At 35.7% G+C, this 23,092-nt stretch overlaps 1 protein-coding gene across 4 annotated transcripts in view; it reads right to left on the minus strand.

Moving 5' to 3' along the window:
- Nucleotides 1-23,092, minus strand: part of Sema3a (semaphorin 3A) — a 470,490-nt gene that overhangs the window by 28,101 nt on the left and 419,297 nt on the right. For all 4 annotated transcript variants that reach the window (XM_008762702.3, XM_063285863.1, XM_006235990.5 and 1 more), the window contains 6 exons: nucleotides 18,294-18,436; nucleotides 17,798-17,912; nucleotides 17,644-17,713; nucleotides 15,361-15,505; nucleotides 11,585-11,804; nucleotides 7,302-7,393 (listed from right to left, as the gene is read on the minus strand). In XM_008762702.3, coding sequence (XP_008760924.1) covers nucleotides 7,302-7,393; nucleotides 11,585-11,804; nucleotides 15,361-15,505; nucleotides 17,644-17,713; nucleotides 17,798-17,912; nucleotides 18,294-18,436 — 785 coding nt within the window. The remainder of the gene's footprint in view (nucleotides 1-7,301; nucleotides 7,394-11,584; nucleotides 11,805-15,360; nucleotides 15,506-17,643; nucleotides 17,714-17,797; nucleotides 17,913-18,293; nucleotides 18,437-23,092) is intronic.

Raw genomic sequence — 23,092 nt, forward strand, 5'->3', positions numbered from 1 at the left:
TCTAGGCATAGAAAAGACAACACCCCAATACAATAAAAATATGAAGTCTAAGCTATTTGAAAATATAGTTGATTAAATTTTTATTTCCTATTCATTGATTATGCAAAAGCAAACATTTATGAAGCAGATTGAAATGGGTCTCAACATATGTAAATTGTAAAACATGAGACAAACTCGAACATACACCAGATTTGATGAGGTCATATTATGCTGTCAACATTCTAGATTAAGATTATAGTATCCCTTAATTAAAAGAAATGTACCTGTTATTTACACGAAGAAATTAATAAGTTTAGAATATGTACTGCCTACAACTGAATTTTAATGTACAATATATTGCAATGACATCCATTTAAATAAGCTATAAGTTTTCTGAGAAATAACTGGTGACAAATATGAGTTCCATTTAAAGAAGAGGCAGCCTCATAAGCATTTTTATGACATTGGTTCTGATTGCAAATTTAATTGGTCTTCAAGCAAAAAAAATTAAAAACAGCATCTTTTCAAGATTTTCTATGACTCACATTCACTGTACATCTCATAGCTGTTTCAATTTAGTCATTATTAATCTTTTGCACTTGCAAGGCTTTTCCACCTGCTGACCCCAGGAGATTCTGACTTAGCTTACTAGCTGCTCAGCACCGGAGAGGAAGCTCCTTCAGAAGAAGTTAATAGGCTGGAATTTGCAAAGCATCAATTATGTTTTACATTTGAATGAAAATTAAACTCTTTTTTTGTTTGCTCAGCTGTTCACGGAATATTGCATAAATTGGGTGGAAAATGCAAGTGTTATTGATGGGACTTCCTTGAAATCTTTTGCAGTCAATAGGACTATACATAAACTCTTTTTGTCCCCGTGGCGCCATGACTGGATGTCGCACTGAATTGACTCAAAAGGAAAGTTCATTGGAAGGATGGGGAGGCATACTGTCCAGCGAGGGTGAAAAATTACCATGTGTCCAGCTTTTTATATCTTCTTAACTTAAGAAAAAGACAATGATATGGAAAGATTGAATTCCAGTATTCTGGAACAGATTTTTTTCATGAATAACAATTTTTTTTATAAACTAACATTTACCAGTTAGCTAAATTTTACTATAAAAAGAGAATCTTTAAGAGTTCGTGATTATAATCTACATGCTAAGAAGAAATGGATGCTCCATTTACTAACCAGCTCACTCAGAAGCACATAGTAAGTAAAATACTTTCAAATTCAGATGATTGATGTCGAGTTACAGTTAGACTCAGGGTGTATGTTAGTGCTACAATGCTGTTTTGAATAGGTATTGGCAGAGCTGTGGGTTTCTTAGCCCAAAGCCAATGTTGACTTTACTTCACCTCTTATCATCTATTAAAATTTTTACTTTGCAAAATTTTATTGCTGAAGAACATTTTTCTTTCTATACAGTGACTGGAACATGATTTCACCAGAATAAAAGAACCTTGTAACCAAAACCACTGGAATGCTCTGTGATTAGCTGGCGTGTTTTCTTAAAACTGATCTCAAGATGGCAAGGCGTATGTACTGGTTTTAATCCAAGAATTTATGAGTTATTCAATCTGAAAGAGACTCATAAGGACATGGTCCCAAGAAGGTGGTAATATGGGTAAATTAGCCTAACATTAAATGTGTTTAAACGCTACAAAAGAGTAAGCCTGGATCATGACCCTAAATCTTTATCTTGTGTATTTACCCTATCAAGCTGTTGTAAAGCTCCGTTGATCTTTTTAAACTGTATTTTATTTTAAATGGAATGACACAAGTGCCAAATAGAAACATAGAAACCATAACGCTTTCCTTTTTTTTCAATGTATGCGGCTATCGCTTTAATGTGTTGCGGTTTTTCCTTTTCTGTCCACTGCTGTGAAATTAAACAAAGCTTGACAGTGAAATACTCCAATTGCTAGCCCACAATATATATATGTGAACTTTGGCTGATAGAACAGAATGCTGAAGTAAATATTTCTGTAAACTCTGCCTAAAGATGTTTTGTCTGCTTGTGTGCCAAAGAAATAATTGTGGCAATATGCAGAGTAGAAATCAGTAGGAGAGTGAAAGCAGCTTCTAGAGAAGAACTTGTACTTCCAACTGCAAAAATCTTCTAACAAAATTTAGATCTCTACACAGTTTCTTCCTTTATAGTACAATGTTACGTATTCATAATTGTTAGAGAGTTATAAAGATTTTTTTTTCTCATTATACCTTAAGTGCCATAGAAATGTCCTAGCAGTCACCCCAAGTAATCTTGAAATGTATTGCTTTGGAAACCCCCAATTCAGAACCAAGTGTTGTAGATATTAAGTATCTATATCTGCTAGTCTGTTGGCTCATACCATGCTTTTGCTAAAAGCCCTTTTAGCTTAAACTCCCTTTAAATTGGAATTTTCAATAATATATCAAGAAATACAGTAATATGTGAACTATAAACCTCAGATGCCAGGAACACTAAGAAGGGAATTTAACTACAATGTTAAATTCTACTACCAAAACATGCATGATTTATTTAATAAAGAAAACTTAGAAAAGAGTGAAAAGATAAGAAAAATTATTATTTATGAATCTCATAACATGACTAAAATAATTCTACACAGCAAAATTTAACTCTACTAAGTGACAACAAGCATCAGTCTTTGAAAACGAAATGTATAACCAGAAGACCTTTTCATCCGAATGAGGTCAGAGACTGTGCCCAGAGTGGACATCTCTCCATCTCTATGTCTGCATCTGTTGCTTTATCTCTGTCTGTCTGTCTCTCTCTCTGTCCTTGTCTCTGTCTTTTTGTCTCTCTGCCTTTCTCTCCTCCTCCAACATATGAGTATTTAAAAAAGCATGGATGCATGAAAGGTGAAAAGAAGTGTAGTTGTCTGTGAATAATTGGGTGTTTATAAGGATATTGTGCTAGTGTGCACAATGAGTTTATTTACAAAAGTTACATTGATGATTATTTAATTTTTTTCCCTTTCTATTAGAGAAGAATACGGAATCAGATCACCAGGAAAAGATTGTGCTATTTCTGAATCACCTTCCCGATGATCTGCAATCTTACTTGAAGACTAGATTCTGTGAAGAAGGTCCTTACAATCTTTATCATATTTCACTTTTGTATCAATATTGTTTCATTTAATAAATGTTGACTGAATTTATACTTTAGCCTTAGAGATAGAACAATGAATACCAGGCAGCCATTTATAAATTTAGCTCTCAGTGCCCATAATGTGTCTGCTAATCTAAATGGGCCCATTTGGACAATTATAGTTTTCAATTAATAGGCTAAGGTTCCAATGTGCTTTCCTTTTAAGGTAACTCACTTGGCATAAAGTCTGGCCAAAATAAGTTCACACTCTATAATCGACACCTAAAAATGGCCAAAGGAACATTGAACTGCCTGAGGATCCAGCTATACCTCTCTTGGGCATATACCCAAAAGATGCCCCAACATATAAAAAAGTCACGTGCTCCACTATGTTCACCGCAGCCTTATTTATAATAGCCAGAAGCTGGAAAGAACCCAGATGCTCTTCAACAGAGGAATGGATACAGGAAATGTGGTACATCTACACAATGGAATATTACTCAGCTATCAAAAACAATGACTTTATGAAATTCGTAGGCAAGTGGTCGGAATTGGAAAATATCATCCTGAGTGAGCTAACCCAATCACAGAAAAACACACATGGTATGCACTCATTGATAAGTGACTAGTAGCCCAAATGCTTGAATTACCCTAGATGCCTAGAACAAATGAAACTCAAGACGGATGATCAAAATGTGAATGCTTCACTCCTTCTTTAAAAGCGGAACAAGAATACCCTTGGCAGGGAATAGAGAGGCAAAGATTAAAACAGACACAGAAGGAACACCCATTCAGAGCCTGCCCCACATGTGGCCCATGAATATACAGCCATCCAATTAGACAAGATGGATGAAGCAAAGAAGTGCAGGCTGACAGGAGCTGGATGTTGATCTCTCCCGAGAGACACAGCCAGAATACAGCAAATACAGAGGCGAATGCCAGCAGCAAACCACTGAATTGAGAATAGGACCTGCGTTGAAGGAATCAGAGAAAGAACTGGAAGAGCTTGAAGGGGCTCGAGACCCCATATGTACAACAATGCCAAGCAACCAGAGCTTCCAGGGACTAAGCCACTACCTAAAGACTATACATGGACTGACCCTGGACTCTGACTTCATAGGTAGCAATGAATATCCTAGTAAGAGCACCAGTGGAAGGGGAAGCCCTGGGTCCTGCTAAGACTGAACCCCCAGTGAACTAGATTGTTGGGGGAGTGCCACAAGGGGGGGAGGATGGGGAGGGGAACACCCATAAAGAAGGGGAGGAGGTAGGGGGATGTTTGCCCGGAAGTCGGGAAAGGGAATAACACGTGAAATGTATATAAGAAATACTCAAGTTAATAAAAAAAAATGGCCAAAGGAATCAATTTTTTAAGTCAAATTTGTGACATCACTGTTTTGAATATTTAAATTAAGGCTATGCAGAACATATATAAGGAAGTCATTCCATTTTTAGTTTTTATAGGTAAAAGCAATAAAAAGTAAACATTAATGATATTTCAGGTAAGCACTGTGGCATATGCCTGTAATCCCAATACTTAGGTAGTGGAAGCAGTAGGATTAAAAGTTTATCATCATCCTCAGCTACATAGTAAAGTCAAGACCATGCATAAGGAGATACTATCCACAAAGGAAAAGAAAAACAAATACAATTCCACCAAATATCCTGATAGCATTGGGGCAGCCAAAGACCTCCTATGTCTGTGTTTTTCAGCTAGAATATACTTTTAATCACTCTGGCTGGAATATATACATGCCCTTAGTACACAACTTTAATCCCGAACAATGAAGTTAAAGTTAGTTTGTTAAAGGAAGCAGCCATGTTTGAAAGTAGCAACTAATTGAAGGGCAGACAAAGAGATGAATCAGAGAAAGACTTGACAGAATGAGTCAGAGATAGAATAAACTCTCATGAGAACATATAGGAAAGAGAGGTTACTTAAGAGAGCTGTTCTTTTTTTTTTTTTTTTATTAACTTGAGTATTTCTTATATACATTTCGAGTGTTATTCCCTTTCCCGGTATCCGGGCAAACATCCCCCTCCCCCCTCCCCTTCCTTATGGGTGTTCCCCTCCCAACCCTCCCCCCATTGCCACCTTCCCCCACCAGTCTAGTTCACTGGGGGTTCAGTCTTAGCAGGACCCAGGGCTTCCCCTTCCACTGGTGCTCTTACTAGGATATTCATTGCTACCTATGAGGTCAGAGTCCAGGGTCAGTCCATGTATAGTCTTTAGGTAATGGCTTAGTCCCTGGAAGCTCTGGTTGCTTGGCATTGTTGTACATATGGGGTCTCGAGCCCCTTCAAGCTCTTCCAGTTCTTTCTCTGATTCCTTCAACGGGGGTCCTATTCTCAGTTCAGTGGTTTGCTGCTGGCATTCGCCTCTGTATTTGCTGTATTCTGGCTGTGCCTCTCAGGAGCGATCAACATCCGGCTCCTGTCAGTCTGCATTTCTTTGCTTCATTCATCTTGTCTAATTGGGTGGCTGTATATGTATGGGCCACATGTGGGGCAGGCTCTGAATGGGTGTTCCTTCAGTCTCTGTTTTAATCTTTGCCTCTCTCTTCCCTGCCAAGGGTATTCTTGTTCCCCTTTTAAAGAAGGAGTGAAGCATTCACATTTTGATCATCCGTCTTGAGTTTCATTTGTTCTAGGCATCTAGGGTAATTCAAGCATTTGGGCTAATAGCCACTTATCAATGAGTGCATACCATGTATGTCTGTCTGTGATTGGGTTAGCTCACTCAGGATGATGTTTTCCAGTTCCAACCATTTGCCTACGAATTTCATAAAGTCGTTGTTTTTGATAGCTGAATAATATTCCATTGTGTAGATGTACCACATTTTCTGTATCCATTCCTCTGTTGAAGGGCATCTGGGTTCTTTCCAGCTTCTGGCTATTATAAATAAGGCTGCAATGAACATAGTGGAGCACGTGTTTTTTTTTATATGTTGGGGCATCTTTTGGGTATATGCCCAAGAGAGGTATAGCTGGATCCTCAGGCAGTTCAATGTCCAATTTTCTGAGGAACCTCCAGACTGATTTCCAGACTGGTTGTACCAGTTTGCAATCCCACCAACAATGGAGGAGTGTTCCTCTTTCTCCACATCCTCGCCAGCATCTGTTGTCCCCTGAGTTTTTGATCTTAGCCATTCTCACTGGTGAGAGGTGAAATCTCAGGGTTGTTTTGATTTGCATTTCCCTTATGACTAAAGATGTTGAACATTTCCTTAGGTGTTTCTCAGCCATTCGGCATTCCTCAGCTGTGAATTCTTTGTTTAGCTCTGAACCCCATTTTTTAATAGGGTTATTTGTTTCCCTGCGGTCTAACTTCTTGAGTTCTTTGTATATTTTGGATATAAGGCCTCTATCTGTTGTAGGTTTGGTAAAGATCTTTTCCCAATCTGTTGGTTGCCGTTTTGTCCTAACCACAGTGTCCTTTGCCTTACAGAAGCTTTGCAGTTTTATGAGAGCTGTTCTTAAGAGAGGGAAGGAGGGATAGGGACTGGGAAGAGTAGGTTGGTATATAATATATGACAGAAGAGTAAATTAAAAAAGAAGATATGAGACAAATACAAAACTATAATCATTCTACAAAAATACTGGTCTACAATTTTGCTGAGGAGAGGCAGATTTACTGGGATAGTTTTATAGAGACAAGTTCAGAAAGAAAAAGCTAGACACATGTAAAGACAGAACAGGCGAGAGAATAAGCAGCCAGAAGATAAGAACATATTGTCAAAGTTCATATGAGGCCAAGCAGAGTCATTGTGAGAAGCCTAGAGAAGCTGGATTGAATCAGTCAGCTTAAAAAGGAATTTTTAGCCAGAATGTGTGAATTGAACCAGCCAGCCAGGATTCAGAGAGAACTAAAAAAGGTGAGCTTTTCCTACAGTAAGCCTCCAATTGCATCTACCTCAGTACACCTAGGACTGCTTACATACCATGCCGGATTCACTATAAATTGAGAGAAGAGATTTTGAATGGGAAAACATTTGTTCTTCAAGTTTACATATAAATAATGTAAATCACAGATTTAATTATTTAAAATAATAAGAAACCAGCCAAGAATTTTTCCATCTTTACATTTAAGTGCAATGATACTTCCAAGGTTCATTTTGTCTGGGTTTCTACTTGACCAACTAATTAGAAAGGCCTACAAGAGTACCATGTACTGTGGCTTCAGGGTGCAGTTGTTCTAGGGGATGACTGGAATTAGGCAGCACTCACCCGGAAGACTGTCATTTCTTCCAGAAGAACTTCTTCTAGGTCATGCCAAGTCTCCTTGGGGACTGAAACCACTTTAAGGACAGTTCCAACATCTTTCAAAGAAAGCAGAGCAGAGGTTACAACTTAAATAGATTGGAACAGAGGTCATCCCTAATGTAAACAGCAAGGATTTTTGCAAAAAAAAAAAAAAGTTGTTTTTTTTTTTTGTTGTTGTTATTGCTTACTTTTTAAACTTGTGAAATGGGGAGCGTGTGTGCTTGCCACAGCACACATGTGCAGCTCAGAGGAAAACATCTAGAAATAAGTCTGTGCACTCCACATTGCTAGAGCTGGGTCACTGTCATTGTTTGCAATGCCTTGCTCCCTATCCTAGGTTAACTCGTCTTCAAGCTTCTGGGTATCCATCTTTTTCCTCCCCATAGAAATGCTGAGATTATCTTATATCTTTCTGTGATTTCCAGAGGTCTGAATTCAAGCACTCACCTCAAGCACAGCGAGCACCTTTCACCCACTGAGCTGTCTCCCCAGTCCTAACCAAACAATAGTTTACCAACTTCACATTTCTTTACATGAAAATTATTTTATTTATTTATTTGCTTATTTAATAATTTTTACACTCCACATTTTATCCTCCTCCCAGTCTACCCTCCCTCTGTTCCACATCCCATACCTCCACCCTGCCCCCGCGTCTCCATGAGGATGCCCCTACCCCACCCACCCCACCAGACCTCTAAACTCCCTGGGCCTAGATTAAGAGCACCGACTGCTCTTCCAGAGGTCCTGAATTCAATTTCCAGCAACCACATATGGGTCATAACCATCTGTAATGTGATCTGATGCCTTCTTCTGGTGTGCCTGAAGAGAGCTATAATATATTCCCAGACATAAAATAAATAAATAATTCTCTTTAAAGGAGTGGGGAGGCTGTAGTGATGGCTTGATGGTTGAGAGCACTGGCTGCTCTTCAGAGGAGCTGGGTTCAATTCCCAGCTCCCACACGGCAGCTTACAACTGTCTGTAACTCCAGTTCCAGGGGACCCAACCTCATGTTTTATATTTCCTTTCCACGTGAATACATCTGTAAACTTCTACATAAAAACCCATTTTACCCCTCTTAGTTTATAAACTATAAAGATAAGCTTGGAAGCATAAAAAACAAAATTTAATACTATATCAAACTTTAAAACGTTTTTAACCTAAAATGTACACATTTTCAAAAATACAATATATCCAATGAAAACTGCCTAAGTTAGATATCTTTTTATTTGAATTTTTTTATGGTTTATACATTCTAGAGAAGAGGAAAAAAAACTAAAAAAAGAATTTCCAATTTGACATGACAGACTTTTCCAGGCTTATTTTGAAAGCAGAATGTGTCCACAAAGGAATTTGTAGGTGTGAAATGTAAGGGATACTGTTCATCTCCAGGTATAACAAGAACGTCAGTGTCCATCAGCACACTCCTCTCCAAGAAGAGCTGTAGTACTTACAGGCCCTTAAGTCAGGTTCAATGATACTGACTTGACAAATGACGATGTGACTTCTCAAAATAAACATTTGAGACTACATACCATAATAGTTTGTCTACAAAACATACACTGGGCAATCAATTTTAGAATCTTAAGAAATTTAGATATAGGAATGCAAATTATTAAAAAGCATTGATTAAATCTTTATAGGGATTTGGGTTACTATCTAAATTCCATTGTCAAAAGAAAAGATGGCCAATGAAAACATCTATCACTTTTATTTAAAGTTTCATTTATGGAATGTTAATTTTCCCGTATTATAGGTGTGATTCAACTCTTTGTGAGAAGGCAAATAGGGTCTTCCTTGGTTAAGACGTTGAGTCTAAACAATTTGAGCTTTTTGTAAACTTGATCAATTCTTTTCAGTTCCAGTTGTTTCATTTTAGCAAACTTTTAACTTTTTCCAAAGGAAATCTTACTGCTGCGCCAGAAGTATAAACTAATATATTCATTCTATTGGCAACTCTTCTCAGTGAATTGTAACAATGTACTCTGTGTGATCAGGGTTATCCTTTCAAGAGTTTAAAAATAGTCCACTTTTAAGAGGACCCTTCATTGTTTACAGGACCTTAGTCAACTCATAACACCAAAGATTAAAGGGAAATTAGGTTAATCTACTTAGTCCCTCCAAAGGGTCTGCTGGACCCAAACACAACTTATCTGTGTTCCAGATCAAGTTTTACCGAATAGTATTTCAAACAATTTCACACAAATTGAATCAGATTACTCAACAAGGATCAATGTGCTATGAAGTGAAACTTAGTTAAAAGATAAAATTACTGTAATCAATTTACTTGCTGACAGATGACCCTGGTCCTTACTGACATACAATTATCCACATCATAGGACATTCAACATCCTCATGAAAATGGGACCTTTAAAGGCAGTGTGAGTCCTAGAGGAATTAAACGCTCATGATTGGTTTTCTTTGTTCACATACCCGGAAATAACCTTGTTGCTTTGAGAGTGAATAAGGGACTTCTGAACCAGTTTAAGCTAGAGATGGAGAACAAGGCTGGTGTGATATTATTAAACAAACCAATTACTCTTCAGAGACTTAGTTATAAGTCAACATTAAAAGATAAGCTACTATTTACTGAAAAGGAATACTGTCTTATATTTCTTGGTAGATATATTTGCAATGTTAGGCCCTACTCACAGTCATATGGAGTCTCATTAAGATTCTTTTACTTCGTAGGAAAATTTTCTTATCCGTAAAAGTAGACTTTAATGTGCTGCTAAGAACCTGACACTATTAAACCTGATATCATCAGGATTTTGCAATTAAGGTATGAAACTTTGATTCTTTAAAGTAATTTTACTAACTGCTATCATGCTGTAGTAGATGTAATTTTCTCTCTGTTCCTCACCAAGGGAAAATACATGCTATCATACAATGCTTCAGTGGAGCACTCTGTTTTTGTTGATTTATGTCACTTAATGAAGACTAGGGATTTATTACCTTGAAATCTGACTCTAAGTAGCAAGTTTCAGATTTGTAACTGGTACTTTCATAAATAGCACCACCATTTAGGGAGATTTGGGAAACAAAATAACATGTAATAGTAATAATAAGGTTGATTCTGAAATATGAACCTGCAGACATTTGTTTTTAAAAATAAGATGAGGAAAAAGATATCATATTATTAAAGAAAGGTATCTGATGAATATTGCATAGACTTTCTGGTAAAGATTTTTTTCTTAATATTTCACTTATATGGCAGAAAGAGTGAACAAAGTATTTGGGTAACCCTCTTTTTGATGGAAGGTTTTCATTGGCGGTAATGGTAAGATTCAGATAAGCTTTGTAGTTAATATATTCTTGGGCATTTATTGAGTATCCTGGAAATTTTAGTCATGATTTGAACAAAATTGTGTGTGTGTTCCTAACCAGAAAAATTATGCTTCAATTATGATAACTGATTACTTAATTATTAAATTTACTTGATATTTGTCAGTCATCTTTAATCTGGAACTATCAATTTATTCATAGTTGTGACATTTTGAAAATTGTAGACCAGTATTTTTGTAGAATGATTATAGTTTTGTATTTGTCTCATATCTTCTTTTTTAATTTACTCTTCTGTCATATATTATATACCAACCTACTCTTCCCAGTCCCTATCCCTCCTTCCCTCTCCCCCAGATCCACTCCTCCTCTGTTTCCCTTTAGAAAATACCAGGCCTCCCGAGGATATAAACAGAACATTGAATAATAAATTATAGTAAGACTAGGCACATACCCTTATATCAAGGCTGGGTGAGGCAACCCAGTAGGAAGAAAAAAGTCCCAAAGCAGACAATACTCAAGAACATAACATATATATATGAACTAGCGCAGTCCAATACAGGATTCCTAATTGTCACTTTAGTCTCTGTGAGCCCTGATGAAACCTGCTTTGTTGATTTTGTGGATCATGTTCTTGTAGTGCCCTTTGACCTCTTGCTTCCTAGAATCCTTCCTCCCCTTCTTCTGCATGATTCCCTAAGCGCTACCTAATGTTTCACTCTGGCTGCAACTGCTCCTATCAGCTGCTAGATGAAGCCTCTTTGAGAACAATTATGCTAAGAAAATAAATTATCTTAAACAAATGTATCTTTAAAAATGATACCATATTTAAAATGGTAGACTATTGTTGTACCTCGACAATGTATATAGAACTTTGCCTTGGCAGCCTTGGTTGTCAGTATATTTAGTCAGCTAAGTACACAGTATTCTGAAGGAAAATAAACAGTTGAAGCACAAAAGTGTACCTGTTCCGATGAACATAACATCATACTGGCCATCTTCTGCATCCACCCGGTCTACAACAATTTGTGTGAACTGATAATTTACATCTGTTTTGATCATTATTGGGCGATTATTAATAGGAAACACTGGGTTGTACATGGCTGGATGGCTTCTTGCAAAGGTTATGACATCATCAGGAAGGTCCTTTGTGGAGTCAAATCCACCAAATGTTTTACTGGGACACTGTTAGAAAGAGAAGAACAGCTTTTAAATAATGTCTAATGAATAAGCTTCTAGATTATAAAGTATTGCTTCTTCAATGGTCTAAATCTAACCTTGTAATTATTTCTTATTATCTATATTTGAAACTGGCTGAATAATTAAGCTATCACCAGCTTTTATATAGTTAAATTTGCAGATGAAATGATCAGTATATATTTCTAAATAAATATCCATTCTCAGTGTCAATTGGTGTTTAGTCACATCACCATTTCTGACAAAAACTTGAAATGCATCTGAGAATTCAGTGTTTAGGAGGAGCCTGATGCCTCTGCTAATTGCATCAGCCTGTACTTCATTTCTATAATAAATGTGTTACATAATGGGTACACTATGCTATAATCAAAAAGCAGCTAGGATGTTTAGAGAAACAATACTTTTATTGAGTTATATTTAACTGTTTTTAGTTTAGAATAATACCCAAATATTAATCCCAGGTAAAAAGCAATATAAATTATTCCTTATTGTCTGACTCATAATTCTGAAAACATATTCCTCATAACTTTAATAAAATAAAATAATCCAAAGGTTTTATTTAGTGTTTATAAGTATATGGCACAGCAACTAACCAATCAGAATGGAGTCAGCATGGCTAAGATAAATACATACTGGTACAAGAAGCAGGAAAGAAGACACAGTTGGGAACTGACAGTATACGAACTCTGGATAGAAATATTCTTATAAGTCAGTAAATAGATTTGAGGAAATCAGCTTTCATTGTCCTGTCATTGTAACTGATTATGTAGAACAGCATTGTAGAGCACAGTATACCCAGTTTCATGTGTCTTATCCTACAATTCAGTCATGCTTAACATTTACTGTAAGTGCTTTATAGATAAAATATTATTATGAGATGATCCTTATAAGATTAGAATATGAAATCAACCTCTTGACAGTTACTTGACAAATTCATTAATAATTCATGAGGAATTAAATAATGTTTTCCGGTGAAATATTATATGTATGTGTACATTTGACATATACATGGGTTAGATATGATAAAAATAATATACTTTCATATAAATTAGAATTCATATTAGTTTTCATATACATTAGGATCTTTGTCCAGAGAGAACTTTTCAGGTATTGTACATATGCGATGTATACACATATGCAAGTGAAACACCCACATACAGAAAACAAAGAATACATTATGTAAAAGAATATATGTGGTTTCCTTTATATCATGTAAGGACATCAAGCACAAATTTAGAAATATGAGAGTAAAAACTTTAACACAAGATCATTTCAGTTTTCCTATAACTTGTTTTAGCTTTTCCCCTACTGTCTGCTTTTAAAATATAAACTATAATGAGTTTATAGGATTTTCTTCACATTTAAACAATAGCATATTAATTAGAGTCCAAAATGTCACCTTTAATAAATTTATTACTTTCTCTTCTTCCACTCCTGCATTAAGCCGTGGAGCACAGTACTTGTTGGCATAGTTTCTCATAACAGCTTACAGTGAAAATAAGCTCGTATTAGCTCATGAGATGAAATGCTGGCACCAGTCCTTAACATAGTTTTATCATTAAAATGGGAAAAATAATTGGCTGTTTATGTCTATCCTGTGTGTGTGCATGTGCACATGCATGTGTGGTGCACATATCTACTCTAGTGTATAGCATATCTCATAGAACAAAGTCAACCATAGAGTAATTTCCACATTTGAATTGCTATTATTGATTTCACATACATAATTCATATTCATATTAAAAGGTACTTTCAGCAGAGAATTTAAGATATGGAGCTCTTTCAGCCATAGGAATAAAAAGTTGTCTACTAAGTAAAAGAAGACAATTTGATACTAAGAGCTGGAATAGATATGTTGTATTTTTATAAATCTCATTTGTTTTCTCATAACCAAAAATATTATATCTAGTCATTTATTATTCTCTAGTCCTATTGAAGATTTTCTTACAGCATTATTAGCTAGGAGCAATTTTTATAAAACACGGGGTATCTAATTTTCTCATAATAATGTTAGAAATGTAGAAAAAATGAGAGCACTAAATGTCCTATATCTAATGAAGAAATGAAAACATACTTTACTTGAATTCATCAGACTATTAAAACACTGAGGTGAAATTAAAGTAGTAGTTAAATTTCAAATGTAAACTTTTTTCCTTGTCTAAAATTATTGTCCATAAATGTTATTTTGATCAGAAATGTTACTTGTAGTTGGGATTGACAAAAAAAATGACCTTGGTCATGAGCTGCATGAACAGAACCTCTGACACACAGGTAGAAGGGTGATCTGTTCACTAAAACCTGGAGGACTGCCAAGCTGTGGCATAAGCCATTGTAAGTAGTTATTCAGAAGGGTGAGGCAAGGGAACAAGACTTAGCAATTTAGTGAGAACACAAGAGAAGGTGGAGTCACTAGCCACATAAGTCAGTAGAATACATGTCAAGCCCTCTAGTGTCTGGGGATGAAAATCCTGAGTACTGGGGTAGAAGGTTACTTATAAGTCTTAATCACACCAAGTAAAAGAATTCTTAGTGTTTGAATAACTGAAAGTTGTGATGGTCAAACAGACAAACTAAATGTTAGAGTTCAGTAAAGTAATGAGGCGAAGGAGACATTAAGCCTCCAAAAAGACACAAGAGTTCCGGACTCAGCTTCATATTAGGATTAGATTTAGCTCAGAGTTACCTGAGAGCTTGTCAGCTGGGTTTGGCTAGATTGGACTGGTTTATGGACCTGCCTTGAGGTATATGATTAGTAACTGATGGAGGAGAACTCTGCTCACTGTGAGCGATGCTGTTATAGTCAGGAGCTCCTAGGTGGGAGAAGTGAACTAGTTCAGTAGAAGCTAGGGTGCTAGCCATTGAGAAGCTTTCTCCCGTGTTTTCTGCCTCAAGCCCCTGCCTTGGCTTCCCTTAATGATAGACTGTAACTTGCCATCTGAAATAGACTTTTTCTCTGCTATTAATCTCCCTGAAAAAAATGTTAATTCTGACTTGGTTCTTAGGGTGAATGCCTTGTATTTCTATTATAGCCATGTGTTCCTTTTTTATGGTTTTTAAAATAATATTTTCTTGCATGAGGTTCTTCATTTCTCTTGATATAGATTCATTGGGATAATAATGTTGCACGTTCATTCTAAACCCAGGGAATGATGAGGTTGGTTTTAATACTGTCTCTTTGAGCAAAGCCCACTATATATTTAGAATAAGCATCCTCCTGACCATCAGAGGGAGATAGCCCCAATACTTCCTATTAGATTCAGTGTTCCTTGGTCTTCTGTTCAGAAAAGAAAGTGCATAGGCTGATTATTCTGGCTTTATGAAAAAATTAGGAACATCGAATCACAATCAAATAATTTAAGTACTAACATGTGTAACAAACATGGCTTTACATGTAGAATTATAGGAACCTCATAGAATCCCAATCTCAGTTCTATCAAAGTCATAGACTCTTTGTTCTATAGTGTGTCAATGTTTATAGCTCCAATATTTGTTTCCTTTGTCAAAAACATATTCATTTCATATGTTAATTATCAAGGTTACTTACAGTTCCTGGTCGTGGATAAGGGACTCTTCCTTGGTAAGGTACCCACTGATAGTTGGGACCATCTCTGTGAGCATATGGACCAAGGAACACCCTTCTTACATCACTCATACTGTACATACACACAGCAGAGCCCTTAAAGATGTTGCTAGAAGAGAGTAGAAACTTTTTTAACATATAGTCAATGGCAATGTGGTAGCATACACTGAGTTATTAGGATCTTAACGATCAAAACAAATATAAATTTTTGTAGTCAAAATATTGTTTAGGATTTGTTTGATCTCATAGATATATTGCATCAATTGGTAAAGAATTAAATGATAATTTATCCCAAGCATGTGAAATAATATTTGGTATTCACTAAATATATACACATTCATATTAAATATAAATGATTAAAGATGAACAAGAAAGACATATACAGATGATCACCTGTGAATGAATAGTTGGTTTTGATGTCATAAAGAAATAAAAACTGAAAACTTTTAACCTTCAAGAATTCTTACTGAAGAAAGAAAACTATCATGGTATAAAGACTGTTTAAGAAGTCATTTTAAAAGCTAAAATGGATGTTCTATTGAAATGTACAATGACACATGATAGGACATATTATACTATTTTAAATTCCTAAACCAATGAGGTAGAAGCTTAAGTAACAGAGCTGGTTATCTGTAATCAATGAGGAATTAAACTTTATCTCCATACACCACTGAGCATAGGTCTAAGGTCAAATTGGAGAATCAGGGCAGTTATTTCTATCATTCCCTAAATCAAAAACAGGACATTGAAATAACTTTAAGTTTGCCACCGAGATGAAACCATCTCTTATTTTGTTCACAAAACACAGTTTTTATATTCTATAAAAATGTAACAGATGCATGCATTCATAAGTCTTATTGTCACCTATAAGTCTTATTGAAATCAGTCGTAAATCATGCCACATGAGAGCTATGACTTCTTAAATTATAAAAGTTGTTCATTAGCAAGCAATGATGCATGAAGGAAGTTACTGTTTATTTTTCTCTGCCAACCACTGATCATGATGAGTACTTGGCTGAGTACTAACCACAACAAATATGCATAACATTTATTATTATTTTCATGTAGAGTAAATAACAAGCTAACACATTGATATACCCCCTTTCAGTACGAGTTAGCTGCAAAAGCCCATTTTTCTTGCTACATATTTAGTCACCTATTGGGGAATCAGGTAGCTCTGAGGTTTGATACATACAAGTTAGAGACATTCATCGTTAATAGCCTACCTCATTGAAAAAGAGAATAAGCTATTTCACCATTCAAACTGTGGTAAGGAACACGTTGGTTCCTAAACAGTAGCATGAGAATTATCTACAAATTGGTTAGAGATTTAGACTCTTAGATCCAGCTCATTCTCAAGGGGTCAGAGACTCTAGTTGGGATAAACAGGATGGGTTTCTATCATTTATATTTTACAGCTAAAATTTGTACATATGATTTGTAGAATAGAGAAATTGTTTTAACACGTTCTTAGTGATTCTCACATACACTGAAAACTTGAGAAATGTTTGTTGCTCTAGGAAGTGAGGAAACAGAAAAACAGATTGGCACTTGCCACTCACTTCCCATAATCTTTATTGCAGTTGTCTAGTTTTAACACCAAAGCTCATTAATACATAGGCATAAGGACGTGCAAACAGATTTAGTAATATAGGTTTCTTCTTTTCCAAAGTTAAGTTTATTAAGTAATGATGTCAGTGTGATTTATAATGCAATATTTATAAATAAATCAGATTTAGGTTCTACAACTTATCTTTCTCTTTAAATGGCCATAATTATCTCCAGTACTGAGTGGATTCAATATTACTTTAAATGACCATAGTCACCTATAACACTTCTGATTGGAATCAATATTATTATCATTTTAAATACTTTGCTATCTCTCATTGCATTTGCTTACTAATAGTCATGCCAATATGTGTTTATATCTTCTAAAAAAAATCTACAGATAGTTTGCTGCTTGTGCATTTAGAATTCAAAGGACAATTTGCATAAGTCACTTCTCTCCTTCTACCATGTAGAACACACCAGAACAGGCATCCAACTCTGGTCATGAGACTTGTTAGCAAGCAGCCTTACCCCAGGAGCCTATCAGCAGCCCAACCCCCATGATGATTTTTACAATTGAAGAACTAATTAAGTCAGTATTAATTCATATCAGCAGCAAGAATTCACACTCAAAAACCAACACGATAAAAGAAGCTACCGTCTGCAATTTACCTAAAATAATAATAAAAATCCATTTACCTTGATGTTGTGAACACTCCATAGACAATTGGATTTTTAGGATCTTTAGAGTTCATTAAGAATACATCCTCTGTTTGAAAACAAAATCTATTAGTTTATAGTTCTGATAAATGCTAAACATATATATCTTATGCATCAAACATCGGCCACTTACGTAATTCATCAAAATGTGTGTCAATGCCATTGGGACCTGGCACAGAGCAAATCAGGCGTGCTTTCAGGAAAGTTGTCCATTTATTCACAAGACTTCTGTGTCCTCCAAAGTCATTCTGAAAGATAATAAAAGTCATTCCATAGAGAAAGTGTGCACAGTAATGTCAATATGCCTTTATTTTCTATTTCTTAACCTCAGACACATAAATATAATCTTCATTTTTCAGTTCTAATTTTTTATTATTAAAGAGTGATCTTTGTAACCAAGAAGTTCCTCATTCTTCATTTCCAAATGTGTCATAGCCATTCTAATTGATTACATATAAGCTATTATCTCATTTATTATAGAAGCTTCTTCACATTATGACTTTTTCAAAAGCAATTAATTAGAATATAATTTTCAATCATTCTTAACATTTATATATTTGGCATTATACTCTTTTACATCAGTGGAAAAGAAATGAAATTGTAAATGCTTTTCCCCCCCTTTACCTCACCTTGCATATCTGACCTATTCTAGCATGAGTGGCTTTTCCAGAATGTTCTCCATCTATTGCATTTTCTCGGAAGAAAAAATATACTTTGTCATCTTCAGGGTTATCACTCTCTGGGATGAGATGGGCACTGATGAATCTAGGATCTGAGAAAGACATGTTTATTAATTTGAAATTGAATGAATAATAATATTACATAGTATTCATTTTTACTTCTTTCTGACTCCTTTGTGACATGTTAAAGTAAAACTTCCTTGCTTAGCTCACGTTTTTCAGGCTCATTTGACCTGATGCTCATCCGTTATAAATTATATCATAAATTATATTGATTTCAACAAAATCACTTTTTTTCCAGAGTGTAGATTGCAAAAGCCACATAGTTAAAAATATGATAAAATGACAAATGACATAGAATCTACTAATAATAGCAGAAAGTATATTAGTAATCTTCAGATTACCTCTGTTAAAATACTTTTGTGTACAACCGAGTTGGTATGACTGAATATCCTATAAACTAAAATTGTGTGATCATTTCAGGTGTTACCATGCAGTTTGCTGTGTTCAACTCATAGAAAATATTTTTAGAAATAGTGCAGAGATCTAAATTCCTGCAGTAATACAATTTCACACTGATGGTCAATTATGTTATTAACCTAATAACAGAATATATATTACATTAATTATATAAAATTAATGAGCAAACCATAAAACTAACTTTATCCATGCCATCCAGTCCTGACCTAAACCCTTAAATAATCATATGTTCTAGACTTATGACATCTTCTAATATGCTCCACAGTGTCCTTCACAAAGATATACACCTCAACATTTCAGCCTAATTATATAGACTCCGGAAGTAATGTAGAACATGTGAAATATTTCCCATGAACAAGAATAATGCAGCAATAATTTAAAAATAGAATCACCTAGTGCTAGAAGTCTGAAGGACTCTTATAACAACAAGTCATTTTCAGGTTAATTATTGATAAGCTTGCTTTAGTAAATAGAATTCTATTTGATCATCTGCCTCCATATATTTACATATGCATTCCTCATGAGGAATGGCAAGTAAATATGTGACATATGTTATTGACCAAAAGTTACTACTACACTGATGAGATTAACTCTTAGAACGTGTGTGTGTGTGTGTGTGTGTGTGTTTAAATCTCGTGTACATAGACAATGCAGAACAATTTTGAATCTGAAAGAAGTCTATTCAATCACTTGTTATTTTATGTAGTCTTTGCAAATTGCTTTTCTTCCAGAATTCAGGTGCTTAATTTTTAAAGTGGTTTTACTTTAATTTGAAGTGCTTAAAATAATGCTCTAACATCTTTTTTATCCTAAATAGTTTATATTAAAACTATTTTAAACTTTAGGTATGAACATATGATGTTAACGTGTATGCAATTAGCACTGGTGTGGTGCTAAAAGAAGTCTTACACTAATCCTGGAAATGGCGTTCTAAGGCAGATACAGGGGAATGGTGAAAATTGCATCGCTCTGTTTTAAGACTAGAAAAACTGAGGAAGAAGTGGTCAAATGTCACCTTCTACACTGATGCTGTTGTTTCTACAAATACTGGAGTAGCAAAGAATTTAAAGTTACCAAAGTTAACGAACTTTAGTTGGTTGGATTGCTTCTTGTAGAAAATAATTTATTTTGAATCTAAGTATTCGGCAAAATCCACATTTGTAAGATCACAATTAACTAAATAAATTTGAGAGGGAGGTAAGATAATATATAGCACATCCTCCCGTGACCAAGCCATCAGCTTCAGAACACATAGCATTGTAATTATAATTCATCTTTTATTATTTTGCCATTTTATGTTTTTAAGAAGGAAGACCTTGTGTTTTCAAATTGATATTCAAATAAATTTTTCATGCATCTCTTACTATCTGCATTTTCATTTTACTAAATAACCTCTATGTATCTACTCTTTATTTTGATTATAGAAGACCAGAGGCTACTATGATCAGTATTTTCTGTCCTCATGATGGTTATCAACACTCTCAAAGAAGAAAATATTCTAATTCTTAAGTTTCACAAGAAAGAGCCAAACCAAGAGTTCAGGAAGACAATAAAGAAATGGTTGTACTTTTTTCTCATACATTAAGGTGTGAGGAACAGAGTGTGTCTCACAAAGAAGGCCAACATGTACAAGATGACAGAAACAACAGAGAACATTAGGTCCACAGAGTAGGGAAAGTGGTCAGAGATGCTGACAGGAAGTTAAGATTGAGGAGATGAAGTTCTCTTCAGGGATGAGGGTTTCCTCAGAGCAGTGGGAGGAAGAAACAACCAGGCATTGGAAACGCACTAACATTCCTATGTTGCTATGTGGAAGGATTGCCACTCTGATTGCTTCAGATAATAAAATAAGAAAGAGGGTGGCAGAGAGCCGAGACAGACACATCTCAGAAGCAATAGTGTAACCTGAGTGAACAAGAGACAGAGAAGAGTAAGAAAAGGATACATGGATTGATCATTTAAAATTAGACTTGCTGACTTATATTCACTTGTAGAAAGTAGAATGCATAGAGTAGTGATTAAAACAATGGGATTAAGAAACTTCTGATGTAAACCAGTGGCCAAAGAAGTCCCTTTAGAGAAAGAGAGAATGAATAAAAGAGGGCCAAATGGAGTGGAGAAGAAACATGATCTCAGTTTCGTGCATTTAAGACTGAAAAACGTATGACTTTTCTCTTACACACACACACACACACACACACACACACACACACACACACACACACAATTATTCAGAAGAAAGATGACCGTATTTGAAGTTATTTGAAGTGGAGATGATAAAATGACCTGAAGGCTACCTACTAAAGGAGAATAGAACTTAGGTCTTGTGGTTGGAATATAAAATGCCAAGCACGAACTCATGTGTTTGCACACTTGGTCTCAACTACCAAGGCCATTTTGGGATACCTTTAACATATTAGTGTAACTGAATGAAATGGATTGCTAGGAAATGTTCTTCATATTTCCAGTCCAGCCTCATTTCCTGTCCCCTCTTTCTTCAGTTTCTGAGATGCTCTCAGGACAATTACCACTGCTCAAACACAGCACTTCCCTGATAGAATGGACTATGTCCAGTACATTATGAACAATTAAACTATTGTCCTCAGGCTCCTATAGCTGGGTGTTTTATTAGAGTGACAAGAAAAGTAACTAACACAGACACTAAATCCTGAAGAAAAATTATTAAAAGTAGAAAGAAACTAAGAGGTTGCCACAGAGGCGGTACTCTGCGGACTTTATCCATCTTCCCTCTTCAACAACCCCTTCCTTTGACTTAAAGTTTCCTTTTTAAAGTTTTCCTCTTCAGAATGGAAACATACCCACAGGCAGAGACTTAGATGGCATTGGAACGTCTGATGTCCATCAGAACACAGCACCAATGCACAGTCCCCAGTTGCTATCTGCTCTCCAGTTCCACTAACTCGTTCTTTTCATCTTCCCCAGCATTTCCTTGTTAGGCATCAGGAAACACCAAACCATCCAGTAAAGATTGGTTTGGATGTGATTATCTAGTGACAAAAATATACTCAGGTCTTTCTACAATTTGCATTTTTTTTTATTTCCTGAGGTTTTTGTAATACTGAAATTGAGTTGTTAGTTATCTAACCCCATTCTTCCTTTCTATTTTTTCTTCTTTTTCTTTCTTTCTTTCTTTCTTTCTTTCTTTCTTTCTTTCTTTCTTTTTCTCTCTCTCCCTCTCTCTCTCTTCCTTCCTTCCTTCCTTCCCTCCTTCCTTCCTTCCTTCCTTCCTTCCTTTCTTTTTCCTGTTTTCTAAACCTCTCAACATTTGCACTTTCTGAACTTCTCTCTGGATGATGTTTTTTCCTTTCCGCCCTTTAAATGAATTGATCTTCTAGTTTTCCTTCCACTACTCTGTGATCTCAATCTGCTTATTTTATTGTTTCCCTTTGAGCACCTATTATCTCAACGTCTCACATGTTAGCAAAGCACATCCCCATTGCTTTCTTCTCATATCCAAATTGTGCACTCCGTGGTTCAGGTTAAAAGTTCTCCTCAGTTCTATATTTCCGACTTGCTGTATATGGCCTCCTGCTGTACTTTCCTTTCAAAGCTTTCTTGTTCTTGCGGTTCTTGTTTTGTTCGGTGCTCACTCTAGTGCCTTTATATAAATAGTCATTTTGCCTAAATAGTCTCTGCTTTTTACAGAAATCCCCTCTGTCTCCTAAATCCTTAAAACTTTTCTCTACTGTTTCACAGACACAGTCCTGCTCTCATTACTATATAGACATGTTTTCTGCACAAATCTAGTGTCCTGGTATCATAGATAGGGCAGAGCCGTCATAGTAAACAAAGATGACACAAAGAGAAACGTCACACTGAGACACTGGTTATTACAGCCGAAGGTGGTCAGTACATATATACTTGAGCTCGGTCAAACTTTTTACTATAAGTGATCTACAACAAGAAACAAGTGGTAAAAGAAGCTGCCAGTTACATTAGTCACAATATACCTAAGTTAGAAAAGAAACTATGAGAATGAATGCTGTCCACAATCTAAGCTCCACATCTCTTTCCCACAGAATAGACCATGTCTCCTTCCGGTATTCCTTCAATGAACTGTTCACTATCTAAAACACCTCACCAGTGGCTTTCCCACCTGTGTTGTTCACATAGAATGACATTTTCTCCTGCTCATGTAATAGCATTGACTTCTTTTCCAGAATTCTTACTTTTATAGTCATGATAGACACTTATTTGATATTTCCAACTCCCTCTCTTTAGTTTCTGCATATAAGAGGGTTTCCTCT

The sequence above is a fragment of the Rattus norvegicus genome, chromosome 4, assembly GCF_036323735.1.
Source record: "Rattus norvegicus strain BN/NHsdMcwi chromosome 4, GRCr8, whole genome shotgun sequence".
NCBI lineage: Eukaryota > Metazoa > Chordata > Mammalia > Rodentia > Muridae > Rattus > Rattus norvegicus.